At 44.0% G+C, this 15,194-nt stretch overlaps 2 protein-coding genes across 5 annotated transcripts in view; both read left to right on the top strand.

The window, feature by feature from the left end:
• The window catches only part of LOC147020415 (uncharacterized), a 64,032-nt gene extending 59,464 nt beyond the window's left edge, over positions 1–4,568 (top strand). For both annotated transcript variants that reach the window (XR_015061817.1, XM_085895734.1), the window contains exons 5-6: positions 2,014–2,175; positions 2,273–4,568. The gene's annotated coding sequence lies outside the window, so the exon portion shown is untranslated. The remainder of the gene's footprint in view (positions 1–2,013; positions 2,176–2,272) is intronic.
• A 5,339-nt stretch (positions 4,569–9,907) lies between these two features.
• The window catches only part of LOC147020412 (adhesion G protein-coupled receptor B3-like), a 713,921-nt gene continuing 708,634 nt past the window's right edge, over positions 9,908–15,194 (top strand). The window contains exon 1 of one of the 3 annotated variants that reach the window (XM_085895732.1): positions 9,908–11,091. In XM_085895732.1, coding sequence (XP_085751858.1) covers positions 10,443–11,091 — 649 coding nt within the window. In that variant the 5' untranslated portion in view covers positions 9,908–10,442. The remainder of the gene's footprint in view (positions 11,092–15,194) is intronic. The other 2 variants (XM_085895730.1, XM_085895731.1) reach the window with 2 other exon arrangements.

Below are 15,194 nucleotides of genomic sequence, written 5' to 3'. Positions count from 1 at the left end.
ATATATATATATATATATATATATATATATATATATATATATATATATATATATATATATATATATATATATATATATATACACACACTGAGTCAGGTCAGCAATGCAACCAATGGGTGGGAAGAGAGAAACAGACTGAGAAATCCGGCTACTTTATATAGAACTAGAATATAAGACCCATCTTTTCACTGTTCCACTGATGCAGTGGCCCAATTACCAGTAAGCTGGTACTCATTTTGCCATCCTCAGAAGGATGACAGGATGAGTCAACCCACCTGGCATTAATTCAAAAGAACAAGGGTGGCTTGAACTCAAGACATTGATCGTAAGTCAGCCCCCTTAACCATTAAGCCAACTCCAGGAATAGTCTTCAAATATACACTGAAGCCATGAAGCCTAAGGCCTGAGGCTTTATAAGTGGTAACCAAAATGGTGGACATGTAATTAGATTTTTTGAGTTGCAACTGTGAACGGAGTCAGGTCAGCGATGCAACCAATGGGTGGGAAGAGAGAAACAGACTGAGAAATCCGGATACTTTATATAGAACTAGAATATAAGTCCCATCTTTTCACTGACGGAAATACCCATCTTTGCTGCGATAGCTAATCAATAGGGAAAGAAGAAAAAGGATTCCTGGGAGTGCAGGGATAACCAGCGTCGCAAGCTGGCATTTGCAGTTTCACCACGTGTACCCATAAAAACATAATTTTTTTTTCCTCACAAACCTTTCTGGGAGTTCCCTGAATCCACCATAGTCTGCTATGTTGAAATTCTTTAATCCGTTCTGAAGTTATAACATGACAAACAAACAGACAGGCAAAAAAAAAAAATGTATATATATGTATATGTGTATATGTATATATATATATATATATATATATATATATATATATATATATATATATATATATATATATATATATATATATATATATATATATATATATATATATATATATATATATATATATATGTCGGTGATTTGGAGGGGGAGGAAGGTAAAAACAAATTCCACTCATTCTGAATGTATAGACAATAGATGGTAAGCTGTGAAGGCAGCCATGATAGCAGGAATCAGATGGTGCCAAGTTTTTAACCAACAACTTCTGCTGATAGATACAATATATCGATCATCAAAAAGTGTTCATCAATCAAATAAAAAAAATAATAAAGTGAAATAAAAATTCATTTAAGAGATTATGTTTGGTCTACTGCATCATCTGCAATCCCAAGTGCTTTTTGCTTTGACAAGAGAGATTTCTCTAATCGCCAAAGGGAGTTGAGACATCCTCTGGCAATTTTCAAACACTCAAGAAATATCTCGAACAGCGCGACACCACCATTGCTCCCACCAACAACTGCATTCTATTAACCTATTCAGGCACAATTCTTCCCTCGTAATATCACTCTTCCTTCTATATTTGTTCCCTTTTATATCATTGTTGATAAAATATTCCTTTTTAATTCCCTACACGTTCGAAGAATGGAAGATTGCAACATATAAAAATGCCCGCACAAGGAGTGTCAAAGCAACCTTTCGGTGATCCAATGCACGCAACCGTCATCCCAGTCACTGTGGTGGTCGCCTCCCAAATCAGATCCTTTAGTGCAGTTCATTTTTGCAAATCGAGTTCCACCACCTCCGATTGAGTATCTACACTAGATACGTAGTGATATGAATGACCCTGTTGAATACCACATTCGGGAGATGCGGCATGTGATGGTTATAGCTAGCCATCACTTGGAAAAAGAAAAAAGAAAGGAATAGCCCATTGTTGTAAGTGATGAAAGTCGCCTGCAATGGTTGCAAGTGATTCATGATCGCCACAGTGTATCATATGCCTTGTAGCACAATGCAAGTCATATCCTCTGCATTTGAATTCTGACACCGATAACTGAGGGCATTGTAAGATATTGAAATTATCCTTGCATCCTTTATGGAATGAACAAAACAGAACATGTACATGGAGTGCTTATTGATATATGTTCACCCTTTTGCTTATATTTCCCAGGATGAAGCTCTGCAGTTCATGCATGAGGGGTGGAGGGGGATGGGAGGGCATTGAAGGCAGTCACCAACCCGTTTAGGGTGCACTGAGCCACACATATCATGAAGAAGCAATGCTCGGCTAGCTGTTGAACTCTGTCGTATTACCTTGCAAGGGAATTCAAATGTGAGTCATCTCTGATGCCTCCCGAATCACGCGAATATGATGCGCTCGTCGGGTGGATGCTGCTTGCTTGCTTATCTCCCGTTGCTCCTCATTACAGCCTCGTGCTCCGGGACCGAGCGGAGAAACGCGAGCTGTGTCGGTCACTCAGTACTAGGAGAGCTCCAGATGGGATGGATGGCCATACATAGTGAGAACTGCAAGATCCCAATGAAGTGTTGTGCACGTTTGGCACAGAGGATGAGGGCACCTTTGTTTTTCAGGTTTTTATGCCTCCGCTGACGAAGTCGGCGGAGGCATTATGTTTTTGGGTTATCCGTCCATACGTACGTTCGTTCTAATTTTCTCTGTTTTCACTGCAACCGCTTATCTTATTGACACGAAATTTTCACCGGTGGTGTGACTACTCATGTAGAAAGTTTTAATGATAATGATAATGTCATTGGTCACGTGGTGTGGCAGCCATGTTATTAAAACGGGAAAAATCTGGACCTCTGTATCACCGAAACTGCTCCATGGGAAAAAGAGTAAACTTGGCACATGGTGATGATGTCATAGGTGGCTTTGCTATGACGTCATAATTGTGAACGTCAAATGTTTTATGGGATCAATATGAATTTTTTTTAGGGTCATCTCAGGCTAAATTGTATGGGGGAAAAAATTGATGACGTCATCAGCCACGTGGTTCGGCAGCCATATTTTTTTAACATGAAAAACTTGGAAAATTTTCTCCAAAACACTTTGACAGATTGAGGGGAAATTTTACCTGCATGTTTCCCAATCCTTGGGGATACCAGGGTGTTTACGAATAATTAATCAGTCACATGGTCTGGCAGCCATATTGGATTGAACGGAAGTCTTTAAAAATACATGTATTTTTCTTGAACTGCTTCATCAATTGACATGAAACTTCACAATTATAATATCGTATTCATGGGGGATATATGTTTAAAATTTCAACCTGCTCGGACATATGGTCTGTCAGCCCGAATTATTTAATATTTTGAATCTGGGTTCAGGGATTTAAATCAAACATGGTACAAGTATTATAATGATGCAATAATTTGGGTGGAGGCATATCTGGCGACGTCGAAGAATGCCCTTCTAGTTATAATTTTTTTTTTCATTTCGTGAATGTATTGAAGTAATACAGTGTTAAATGGCGAGAGGCCCATTTGCTGATAGTTATGCACCATAACGTGCTCCTGGAGACGGATTGAGGTGAATGAGCCGCGATATCTGAAATGCTTGTCAGGTTTGGCACACAAATCATGGATTTGTGGTTGTATTATGTTTCAACATCAGTCATTGTGCATCTTCATCAGAAACACCAGACTGTTAGGATGGCCGATATGTATTCACACTCGCCTCTTATATGCTGTCTAGCCTGGGTTTGAATTTTGACCCAGATATAAACTGCCACCCTGATATTTGGGAATCGTTGGAGGTTAAAGATCCCACAGTGTCCTTTGCGAAGAGTATGCGAGCTATCACCGGCACCATGAACAAATTCCTGGGCTGACCTACAGGAGGCATTGCATCAGAAGCCCAGCCATGCCCTCAGCCAATACTGCTTCACCACAGCCTTTTGCTACATACGGAAGAAGAAGAAGTATAAGAAGTAGAGTAAGAACATCAGAAAACCATCCTGTGTACCAACAGTGTGAGCACATAGATAGCTGCTAGGTAGTGCAGGAACCATTGTGAAACATGTGCATCATGTACGCCAGTTCCTCTACGTTGATAAATGGTGCATCCTGGCTTAGCCACCTAGGTATCTTCTCCTGAAGCAGTGAGACATCTGACAGCGGACATCTTCAGGCCCCTCTGGTTTATTTACGATTTTGCTTTGCACAACCCAGTCGAGCAGCCGCGTTATATCTGCGGGCTGCGGATGTGTGCTATATATGATGGCCATGAATATAAATAATCTCGTTTGGAAATTTTTTTTGTGGAGCGGCGGACAGCATCGCCGGGTTGCATGCCACTGGGCAATATGGTACTTCCTGGTGTGCGAGAACGGGAGGGGTAAGAACCGGATGATAGACCATGCATGCATGCATCAATGATCTGGTGAATGTGAATGGTCTGGCCCATAAGGAGTCCCGGATTCTCGATGAATGGGAAACAAACACGGCTTCATTTATGGGAAGGAAGGCCTGTGCACCATTATTTCAAATTGGCCCAGTGTGCGGAGACTTGTAGAGCCAAGGTCCACAAAATGTAGATGAAAACTTTGACAGCGAGAAATATATTAATTTAGGAGAGTGAGAAGGACAGTTAATTAACTGTGCAGAGGGAGGGGGGATGGGGTGGAGTGACTAAAAGGGATTATTATTGCCTATGCCAATATATCTGGATCTACTCCTGGTTCCATTCAGCTTTGTCGGATGCGCTGGGTGGCTCGACTCATGATAGGAGGTTTGTGGCTAGCGATGCATTTGATGCACCACCTTGACTCGGCATCGGTGCTCGGACTGCCTGAACGGATCTCTTATAGACGGTGACCGATGTCCATTGGCTTCTGAAAGATGCGGGAACTTGAAGTGGTTTTGTGAAAGCAAGAGCGCCTGTGTCAACGCTCTTCCCTTTACCCCTCCCGAGCACAGTAACTCTGCCGTGTCTGGTCGCCGGGGTTGGCCTGCAACGGCATGCTCAGAAAAGCAATTACTGCCTTAATTCTAATTCGATTAGTGCCCACTATCTTTAAGTCGGGCCCAGGTAGGTTGCTGAGGATGCCATCCTCTCCGGATGCTCATCGGGGTGACCAGACTCCTTATACTCTCTCGCATTCCCTCATCTTAACTTTTGCAATAGGTCCCATTTATGCTGGAAATACTTTTTCTTTTCTTTTTTAAACTGACAGGACCCAACAATAAAGGCAGTACGTTTTGCTACCAAATTGCAGCCGATCAGCAAGTTTGGCATCTAAGTGATCCTTTTTATTCACCTTGCCATGCCATGCTGTGCACTATTTTCCTGCTTTCCATCAACTTCGATTGGCATTTTAGATTCCGCCCACTTAGTTTGAGCATCCACACCTTGCTCACTTTCTTTCTGAACACTTTTTCAAAGTTCTATCTCATATCCAACAGTCCCCATGGGTTTCCCACAACTGAGTCTCAGCAGCTCTTCAAACCCCTCCCCTGGGGGTCAACGGGTCTCACAGTTATTGGAGGTGGCCTTTTCTTTATCATCAAAGTGTGGCACATAACTTCAAATATTCCTCCACATCACAGCTCGACTGATGGCCGTTTTTAACATCTTGTGTCCAAATTCCGTGGGTAGAGCTTGTGTGTGAGCACAAGCACGTAGCGGGATGCACCGATGCACTGGAGCTAAAGGGCGTGGGTTCTTATTAAAAGACTTTTCAGGAACGAAACAGCAGCGCCGCTCCTCGGAACGAAAGGTCATGTGCGTGCTACTTGGCTTTCAATGAGCTATCATGCCTCCAAACGTGTATGTGTATATTTGTGTGTCGTTGATCGTTATCTCCATAATTCGGGTTTCAGAAAGTGGAACGGAGCCCTCCCAGGACTCTAAGTATCCACCTTGGTTTCAGTGAAGGATCGTGATTCATGGCCTAAGTTATGAATTTTTGTTGTTCTCAGAGTTTTGTTCTGAGCGCTCTTTTCAGTATCATCACTGAACCATGGACGGCCTCTAACTATAGTTTATTTGTAGTAATAATCCCAGGGATTGTTTGCCGGATCTTTGTGAGGTTCTTCTTTATCATTCTCATTGCTCCAATGATCACTGGTACATCTTTGGCATTCTTCAGCTTCCAGTATCTTTTCACCTCATTCTTGAGGTCTTGATATTTGGTCATTTTCTTGATTTCTGCATTATTTAAACCAAAATCACTGGGTACTGAAACCTCAATTAGCATTAGTTTACAAATATCTTATTTTCCTTTTTGTATCTGAGTACTATGTCTGGTCACAGTGCCTTGTTTTCTATGTCCACACTGGATGAGATCATCAGGTCATGCTTGAGCATTTTGTCCTTGTTTTTTTAATTGTATGCTTTTGGTTCATGTTTTCTTGAGTTTTGTGTAAATGGGATATTGAAATTTCGACAGATGTGCCAGTGGATTACTCTACATACCTTGCTGTGCCTTTGTGTGTACAGCTGTTCTGACATGAGTTTTTTTTTTTACATCCCGATGGGAGGTGAATCATGCTTTCTGTTTCAACCTTGCAAAATTTACAGTTATCTGATTGGCTCAGTCCTGTCATTTATTAAAGCCATTTGTGTCATGTCCTTGGTCTTGGGCATTTACAATGATTTGTTCCCCATCCCAATTGAGCTTAAATCTTCTTAGCCATTCCAGTGATTCTTCTTTGTCTATCACCAATCTGTCCAACTCTTTTTAATATCTCCCTGCTTATTTGTCTTTTTCTCAGTTGTCACTATATATCTGTCGATATTTCGTCTTTCATTTTTCTTTTTGCAATCGTTGGGGCTGTATTTGTTGCTGTTTTGGCTTGGTACCTGACACCTTCTATTCACACCTGTTTTTGGAAGTATTTTGCAAGGTGAGCGAGAGACACCTTTTCTGGCTTGTTGTGTTCATGCTTGTGTACAAATTGTATTCAGTCATCTGTTGAACTTTTCACGTACTCTGTTAACACTACAGTCATCGCTCTGTGCACTTGATTGAGTTCCATCAGGCCACCTCCTCCTTTTTTCCATGGCAGGTACATTCTCCGGATGTATTGATATTTGTGGAACATTTTGTGGATAGTGAGGAGTTTCCTTGTTCTGATATCAAGTTTTTTTGATTTCAGCTTATGGCCAGTTTACAATTCCACAGCTGTAATGGAACATTGGTACTGATAGTTGGTTTATGGCTTTGATTTTAATCCTTGGGGAGAGGTATGTTGTCAACATCAGCCCCGTTCTACACAGCTATTCTTTGGTAATTGTTTTGCGCATTTTTTTTTAATGATATACAGTATTTGTATTTGGTGTGTGTGTGTGTGTGTGTGTGTGTGTGTGTGTGTGTGTGTGTGTGTGTGTGTGTGTGTGTGTGTGTGTGTGTGTGTGTGTGTGTGTGTGTGTGTGTGTGTGTGTGTGTTGAGTCTTTATACTGGAATTTGATATTACGATGTGTTGAATTGATTTGACAAGTGTCGCAGATTCTCATTCACTCGTCAAATGTCAGATTCTTAAGTAAATTAATATTTTGCATGTTTTTTTTGCTTGTGATACATACATTGCGTACAGCTCGAGGAATTGGGCACGCACTTGCAGCAGATATGTTAATAAGTGTATAACCTACAATATAATTACTTAAATGGACCACATTGTTTCCACCTTCTTGTGGGGGAGGTCTTTTATCCAAGGCTTTCACGAAGTGCTCGGCCATGCTCATGATGTTCCTCTGAAGGCAATTTGGGCAGGGCTTTTTGAATGCGTTCAGGATTTGGCCACTAACTCGCCGACTCTTCGTCGTAAAACACCGTTAGATCCTCAGCGTCCACCAGATAATCCTCGCGGACTGGACATCCGGCTTAACGGCCAACGAAGGGACCGCACACTCATCGATGGAACACACCCTGCCCGCGAAGCATCAATGCGACATAGTTTATTGTCCAGAATCGAACCCAGACTAGACAGCTCAACGGTAAGTGCGTTCACTTTGTAGTCCGACACGCCGGACTAACTAGACCACAATGTACGCCGTTATAAATACCCCGGTGAAACGACACGATCGTGGAAATGTGGTTGCATTCATGGAAACCTCGTGTTTGAGCTGGGGAACAACAGCTTGGCACCAGTGCTTGTTACAAGCCGCCGCTGGCACGCCGGAACGTCATTTAAAGACTCACGAACGTGACGTGAATTCCGCGTCCCCTCCGCCTTTAGCGCACCATTGGTTAACTAAGCATGGGTGCGCAGGCCGCGATCGCCGTCGCCAAACGACAGGTTGATGGAGGAGCATTTCATAGCACCATGAGGTGCTCACGGGTGGTTGCAGAGACCTGGGGGTGGGGGGAGGGGATCAAGCACCGAGGAATCCAAGGAGCGACCACCAATGCATCTATCTCGACGTTGAGAATAGTGCGCCTGTTTTTAGAGATGCGTGCTTTGCCTTGTTCGGAAATTTTCCTGGCTTTTTGCCTTAATTTAAGAATAAAAAGCAAACAATCAGAATCTGTCGGTTCTGCTGTGTGTTCAACGTGTACATTACTGGACGTACGGACACGCGTGAAGTGCAATATGTGAGGATATCATCGGCTCACTGTTTGTATTGGAAGAACGACGTGTGAGATACGTTCTGAGAGACGGCAACAACAACAACAACAACAAAAAAAACCTCCGAGAAGGGCGGGAAACACGTGTCGACAACATGAGGCGACGGTTCCGCGCTCTCGACAACGGTTTCTCCAAAGCAAAGGGCCGTAAAAGCGCCAACGTGTTGATTAGGTATGGACGTTAAAGAGCCCGTCGAGAGCACGACCTTCCCGGCTTGGCGCCTTGTTCTCATTCTTTCCGATTGCTGCGTTTTTAAAATGCGCAAAACGTGCGCGTTAACATGCGCTCGGCTTTCAGGCTACACACCTGGATGATCTCCGTTCCTGTGCTGACGATGTAGCACGACAATAACGTGAGCTCACGGCCTATGACAATGGAACTCTTTGCCTGGGAAATAAATAAACATGTGTCATTTTTACCTTGCTTGGGCACGTGTTGTTGGTTTTGTCATCGACTGTGACTGACAACGCAGGACTGATGATGATGGTGGAGGTGTGTGTTCGTGTGTGGTTGCGTCATTGGGTAAAAGTAAATATATACCTCCGAGCTCAAATCGATGTTCACCAGTGTATGATGTGTTCGACGTTGAACACCATTTATGATATGCAGTCGTTTACATTTTTTTACTTCGTCACGTGCTCTGCACATGAAGAAGGGCGATCGATGCTTCTCCTCTGTTCTCCAACTTACACGTAATATGATACAAGTTCGGTGAAGCGCATGTGCGTGCACACGCACATACACACGCACATACACACGCACATACACATACACACACACACGGACGTCTGATGTGCGTTCCATTTATTGGTCATCTCTAAACTCTTACAACGGCCGGCCCTACTTCACAGTCATGACGTTGCGTCACTCGGTGCACCGTCCCTCGACTGGACGTAAAGCTTGGTGTGCCGCCCTTTATCACAAACTTATTTTCATGAGCGTTAGACAAGTAATAAAAAGAACATCCGTCCAAACATTTATGCTTTGAAACACCCCAGCAATCCGATTTGCAACAAATAGGAGAGGGCAGACCTCGTCTCAGGCGCCGTTTATCCATGAGTCGTGGAGGAAGGTCGTGGCTCATGAACAAAACATCGTTTGAGAACTAAGACTGCTCTTTGTTGTTTACAGGATAGTTCGTCGAGATCGTGCAAATTATTGATTGGCTTTTCTTTATGTTCTTAAATCAATGGGTGATGCCAGCCACCCTAATCTTAAGTGGATATATGGCACATTGCTATGTAAACTATGAGAGAGACAGAGACGGAGACAGAGACACAGAGACGCACAGTTCTTCCCTATCAAGGATTCAGGCGAGACAGCATGTTGAGCACAAACAGGGATTTGTGACACACTCTGGCCGTTTAAAAACGCAAGGGAGCGACAACGAGCCGTATCGTACTGCGACTGCGTAGAGCGCACCAGCAGGTGGAGCCCTATGATAAAGATCGTGCTCGCGCGGTGCACGTTCGTGTTGTGCACTCGGGGCGGGGAGGATCGGCGGGCGCGGCGCTCTCTATATGCGATCGCGAGCACTCTCGAGAGAAGTAAGCGTGCGCCGAGCTGGAGCGGTCCGTGCGCTGAAGCCCACGAGGCGAGACACGGTCAAGGTGTTTTTGCTCGGGTTCTTTTGAACTCATCCACGCCTTGGGGCTTGCGGTAGAGGAAAGACCCTTTTATAGACACCTGTGTTTTTTATCTTTTATTTACTACCTCGCAGTGTCCCATCTGAAGCTGTTGATGTGGATCTGTTGCCCTGTTGTTCACCGGCAGTGAGATTTGCGCTTTCTGCCCCAACGTCATGGCAGGCGTTGTGACGCCAGTCGGGTGACTATTGGCCACGGAGGGGGGCCACCTGCAAGCCCGCTCTTCGCCTCTTTGCGATGCCACCCTTCCCGCTCTCCCCTTGGTTGCGGAGGCGGCGGCCTTGACGAACACCGGACACGGTCCCATTACGCATACCACCCGCACCAAGACGACCCCTGGGGCACTTTTGGAACTCTGTGGGCATGCGGACTCTCACCTTTCTCATTTTCCTCGCTGGGCACTTGCCCTGGATGGGCCTTGGGGAGTCCCTACGGTGCACGCACACGGCTCGTGGCACATTCTACGGACGCTTGGTGTTCGGCGCCTCTCTGGACGAGCGCACATTCTGTTCACAGCTCGTTTCAAACCCAGACACGGCTCGCTACGCGCTACACGTGCGTGTCGTTCCTGTGCTCCGCAACAATGGTACTTGGGGCAGCTGCGGAGGCCTCACCCTTTGGCTCGAAGAAGGTTCAACTGTCTCTGCAGGGAATCCCTCAGACCGCGGACCGGCCACTCGCGACCTGTGCGCGCCGGGTGGTGCTCTGCTGCGCAGCGAAAATAAGTTGCTGCGGCTTCGCTTATCTGGCAAGACGCATTCACCCCGCACCAATATTTCTGTGGAATATCTGCTGGTAGGGCGCTCGGAGCGCACCGGGTCCTCTTGCGATCTGCTGTGCTTGTGGTGGCATGAGTGTCGGTGCCGCCAACAGTGTGACAATCTGCCACTGGGCAGTTGCACGTGCCCTGCACTCGAGGCTCCTGACCATTTGCAATGTTCCGCCGCTCAAGCACAAAAGCCGATCCGTTTGCTGCACTTCTCTTTCGGTTGTCTGGATCCAAGTGCAGCGGGTAAGTTTTCTTCATGTGCCCTAGTAGTGAATAAAGATCTATCATAGTCAATAAAACTCGTTTATTTAGTAGTATATGGCACATCTGACACTGAGTGCTTTAGCCGTCAGCTGTGTTCGTGTCTCGTTGGAGGCACCACCCCGTAAAAGTACATCATTCACGAGACATTTGTGCGTTTGTTGTCATTTGTGCCTTTACGCATTTACCTGCGCCTTTACTCTCTTATGCATTCACGCGAGGCTCTTCACTCAGTTTAGTACAGCTTGTCTTGTACGAGTGCACGACAAGGAGATGAAATTCCAATTGCTTTTAAATGACAACCACAATTCCCTGCTCGCGGAGGATCCACATCACCCGTTACTTTGAGCCCGAGGATGCGCGATAAGCTGGCATTAACGAGCATTCTGTACAATCCTTGTGCGTGCACGGTGCAGCTGGAAGTGTGTCTTCACTCACTGAGCCAAACTATGCAACAGACACTCTAACGACGTTTTTTTTTTTTCAAGTCACTATATGGCGAGCTGTGCCATGGCCGGTAGTTTTGTTCACTTGCTTACCCTTAGCTACAGTTGATGGGCTAGCGCCCTGTCTCTTATTTTATATCAACTCGACAGCCAATCGAATGTCTTTCGCCCTTAGTCGAAGTTGTGGCAAAATATAACTCCTAATAGTACGAAGTAGATGTTTCCCTGCGAACGGAGAAGCGAAGTAAGATCTACGAAAAGCAATCCTATGACGCGTATTTTGAACAGCTAAAATTGCTTGCGTAACAATACAACCGACACAAGGATCAAAGTATAATGGTGCTAAAACCCTTCCCAGTAGCACTGACAACTTTCATCGTCTCTAGCTGTGTCCCAATTGTCCACACACCGAGTTGGTTCACAAGCTCCAATGAATGCTACACGTATCACCAAGGCTGCCTCCCTTTGGTGATGCTTCCTCCATCTCCCACCTATAGTGCCTCCGCATGCCTACGTGTTCACCACTGCCTCTGATGGATAGCACAAAAGCACTGTCTTTACAAAAACACATTCCTTTCCCACATAAGGCTTCAAAGTGGTAATGACCATATGCAAAGTTTTCATTAAATCCTTCAATCGCTTCTCATATACTTTCGACAGTGTACGTATGTATGTGTATAGGTGGTGCGTGTGTGGTACGTAGTATATTAAAAATATAGTAATTTTTTTCCTGCAATTAGAAAAAGTTTGTTCTCGATTTTCTAACATGCCACAGTGAATCTTCAAGTCAAGCATTTTACTTGAAATTTAATGATGCTTCGCCCTTTTGTACAAAGAGAACATGTTGCATTGTGCAATGGGCTTTGATCGGAGTTTAATATTAATTTTGCAATCATGGTTCATACTTGAAAGTCAAATCATACGATGGTGCAAACTTCTCAAGTTGATGTTTCCAATTCACCTGGAGTTGCATTCAGACCAGGCCTAACTACTGGAATGCTGTTCAAAACGAACGTGTTTTTAAAAGCTTCTGCACACAAGGCTTATTGGGGTGGCTTTATGTTGCGCACGGAACGCATCGAAACAAGTTTCTTGAGTTCCGCTTAAATTCTGTTGAATTTTCTCCATATATGTTGCTAAATGGCAGAGGATGGGAAAAATGGTATACTGATGCCCTCTGCTTGCTGTTCCACTCTGAAAGTTGGAGAGAATCTTCTCCATTCTAACTGCATTTTACTGCATGCCGTTAAGTGATGTGGACAGCACTGCTTGGAGGCACCAATTTGTGCTCTTCCCAAGTTTCCCTGAGAAGATGACATGTCTTTTAAAAAAAAAAATTAAATTAAAAAACCCGCTCCATTTCCTCTGGCGATGGCTTGCCACTAATGATTGTAATGGATTGTCGTTAAATAATGCCTAATGGGGGTACACCATCAAAAAAAAGTCCCTGTTGTGTTACCAATGGCATCTAATGTTCATGTTTGCTTTTTTTTTCCTTCAGTGGTTTTTATCTACCTGGGAATGAGTTTCAGCATCCAAGGGTGATATTGTTAGTTTAGAGGTTGGTGCTCTCTGTACAGCTGACGTTACACAGACATCAGTCACTTCTCGAGCACCATAATGGTAGTCGAATTGCATACGTAGAGTTCATTTTTTGCTCTGGATGCTCCTGAAACTACTTCATTAACTTGCACCCTGGTATATTTTGTTAATTTTCACCTGCTAACATAAGGAAGGAGGCAAGTGCCTTGAGATGAAGCTTATCAGTTCAGTTTGTAACTGCTCCAGTTTTTCTCGGTGGTGATGGTCTATCGACCCATCCATGAGCAATGAGAACTCTCTGTTCTGTTCTTGCATGTGACAGTGCTTCCAGGAGCTATCATTTATTGGAATCATGGCTGTGCCGCTGATGCTGTGCCCCTATACCAGAACACTGGTACTCATTTTGCCGACCTCAGAAGGATGAAAGGCTGAGTCAACCCCACCTGGTGTTAATTCAGCAGCCAACGGGGCTCAAACTCAGGACCCTAAGATCCCAAGCCAACACTAACCTAAGAAAACCCTCTTAAAAGAAAGGATTCTGAGCAACCTTGTGTTTGAGCTCATAGTTACAACTGTCGTACAACAAACCTCAGATGATGTATTTTAAAACTCTGTACTCTTAGCAGTTTGTTTTCACTTTCAGAAAATGAAATGTAGTACAATATATCCCACACATTATTCATGATTTAGATTATTATTATTATTATTATTATTATTAGGACATCAGGTCGAGCCAGGTCGTGAAAGACTTGGGCCAAAATCTTTCCCCTCGCCGAACCTACAAGGTGGTGGCAATAATTGGGGCCATTAAAGAAGTAATAAGTAATAACGATGAGTAATAATAACAATAACTTTGCCAGTTGTACTTTGCATAAATTGTCCACTGCAAATATTTTCTTGCACTCGAAGTAATCGAAATGTTGCTCCTTCTTGGCAGTCCAACGGTTAACCCACTTAAGAGGAAAATGAAGAAAGTCATCCAATAAAGGAATCCCGAAGGGCCATGGGGAGAAAAGGAACACTTGAATATTCTTTCATCGCACATGAATGACGCAAGTTAATGCGGAATATTTATCTCCTCTTTCTCGAAGACAATAGAACTGCAAGCTTTGTGTTCATTGCATTCAGATGTTATCTGCCTCTTGTCATCCTTAGATTTAAGGCTGCTCCAGTCCACCCACATTTCCAAAGGCTGGTGCAATGTTCATTTCCTGTAATGGTGCTGTGTATCAGCTGCTGCTATTGTGCTTGGCGCCATTCCCTTTCCAACGTTAACGATGTGCCTGGGATTTCAGAGCACACACCACGAGCTGTCACCAAGCTTTCTTGTTTAGAGCCTTGAAGCCTGCCCTTCTCATCATAAATAATGTGCATGATGGGGTCAGCCTGGGTCATTTACTTTGCGGGCTCAGTAACAGCATGATGGACAGTTCACCGGTCAAACACTGTTCTCTGAAGTGAAGTAGGTCATTTTAAACCTCCACCTGTGACCTTTTTTTATTTTGTAATGTTGGATGCTGCAGGGTGGTAAAAAAAAACCATCTCTTTGTGAAAAAACAACAACAAAAAAACGTGTTTAAACTAAATATTTATGTATCGCAGAATCAAAATAGCAGAATTTACTCCAATTTTCAGGAATTCCTTGAAAAAAAAAAGAATTTGTGGACATCATCTGGTACTTCTTGCTTCATATTATTGCCAGTAATTGCTTTATCTCCTGTTGGTGCTCTACACCATTCTTGTTGATGACATTCAGTGTACCCTAAGTAACCGTTTGGTGCAAAGATGCCACAGAAAAAATTATCCCTCGAGCACCGAATCAAGGTCCCATCAACTAAACATGCCACAATTCACCAACGATGGACTCATGGGTAGGAATCTCTAAAGGTTACGACCGGCGCCACCATCGTAAAAGAAAAAGAGAATGGTGTGCTTTACATGCAAAACATGTGATGCAATTCCTTTACAAAGCTTGCAGTTGGTTACCTTTCGCTGGGGGCAAACAGTTTACAAAAATGGGAGGAAAACTGAATCTTAAGTTGCACAGGGCTGGCAGGATGGCCTGCAGGTAGGCACACTCATCGCTAAGCTGACTCG

The sequence above is a fragment of the Eptatretus burgeri genome, chromosome 9, assembly GCF_056783735.1.
Source record: "Eptatretus burgeri isolate ZD-2024b chromosome 9, Ebu_testis_v1, whole genome shotgun sequence".
Taxonomy (NCBI): domain Eukaryota; kingdom Metazoa; phylum Chordata; class Myxini; order Myxiniformes; family Myxinidae; genus Eptatretus; species Eptatretus burgeri.
Note: the sequence above shows the minus strand (reverse complement) of the source record. Positions and strands in the feature narration are given on the sequence as shown.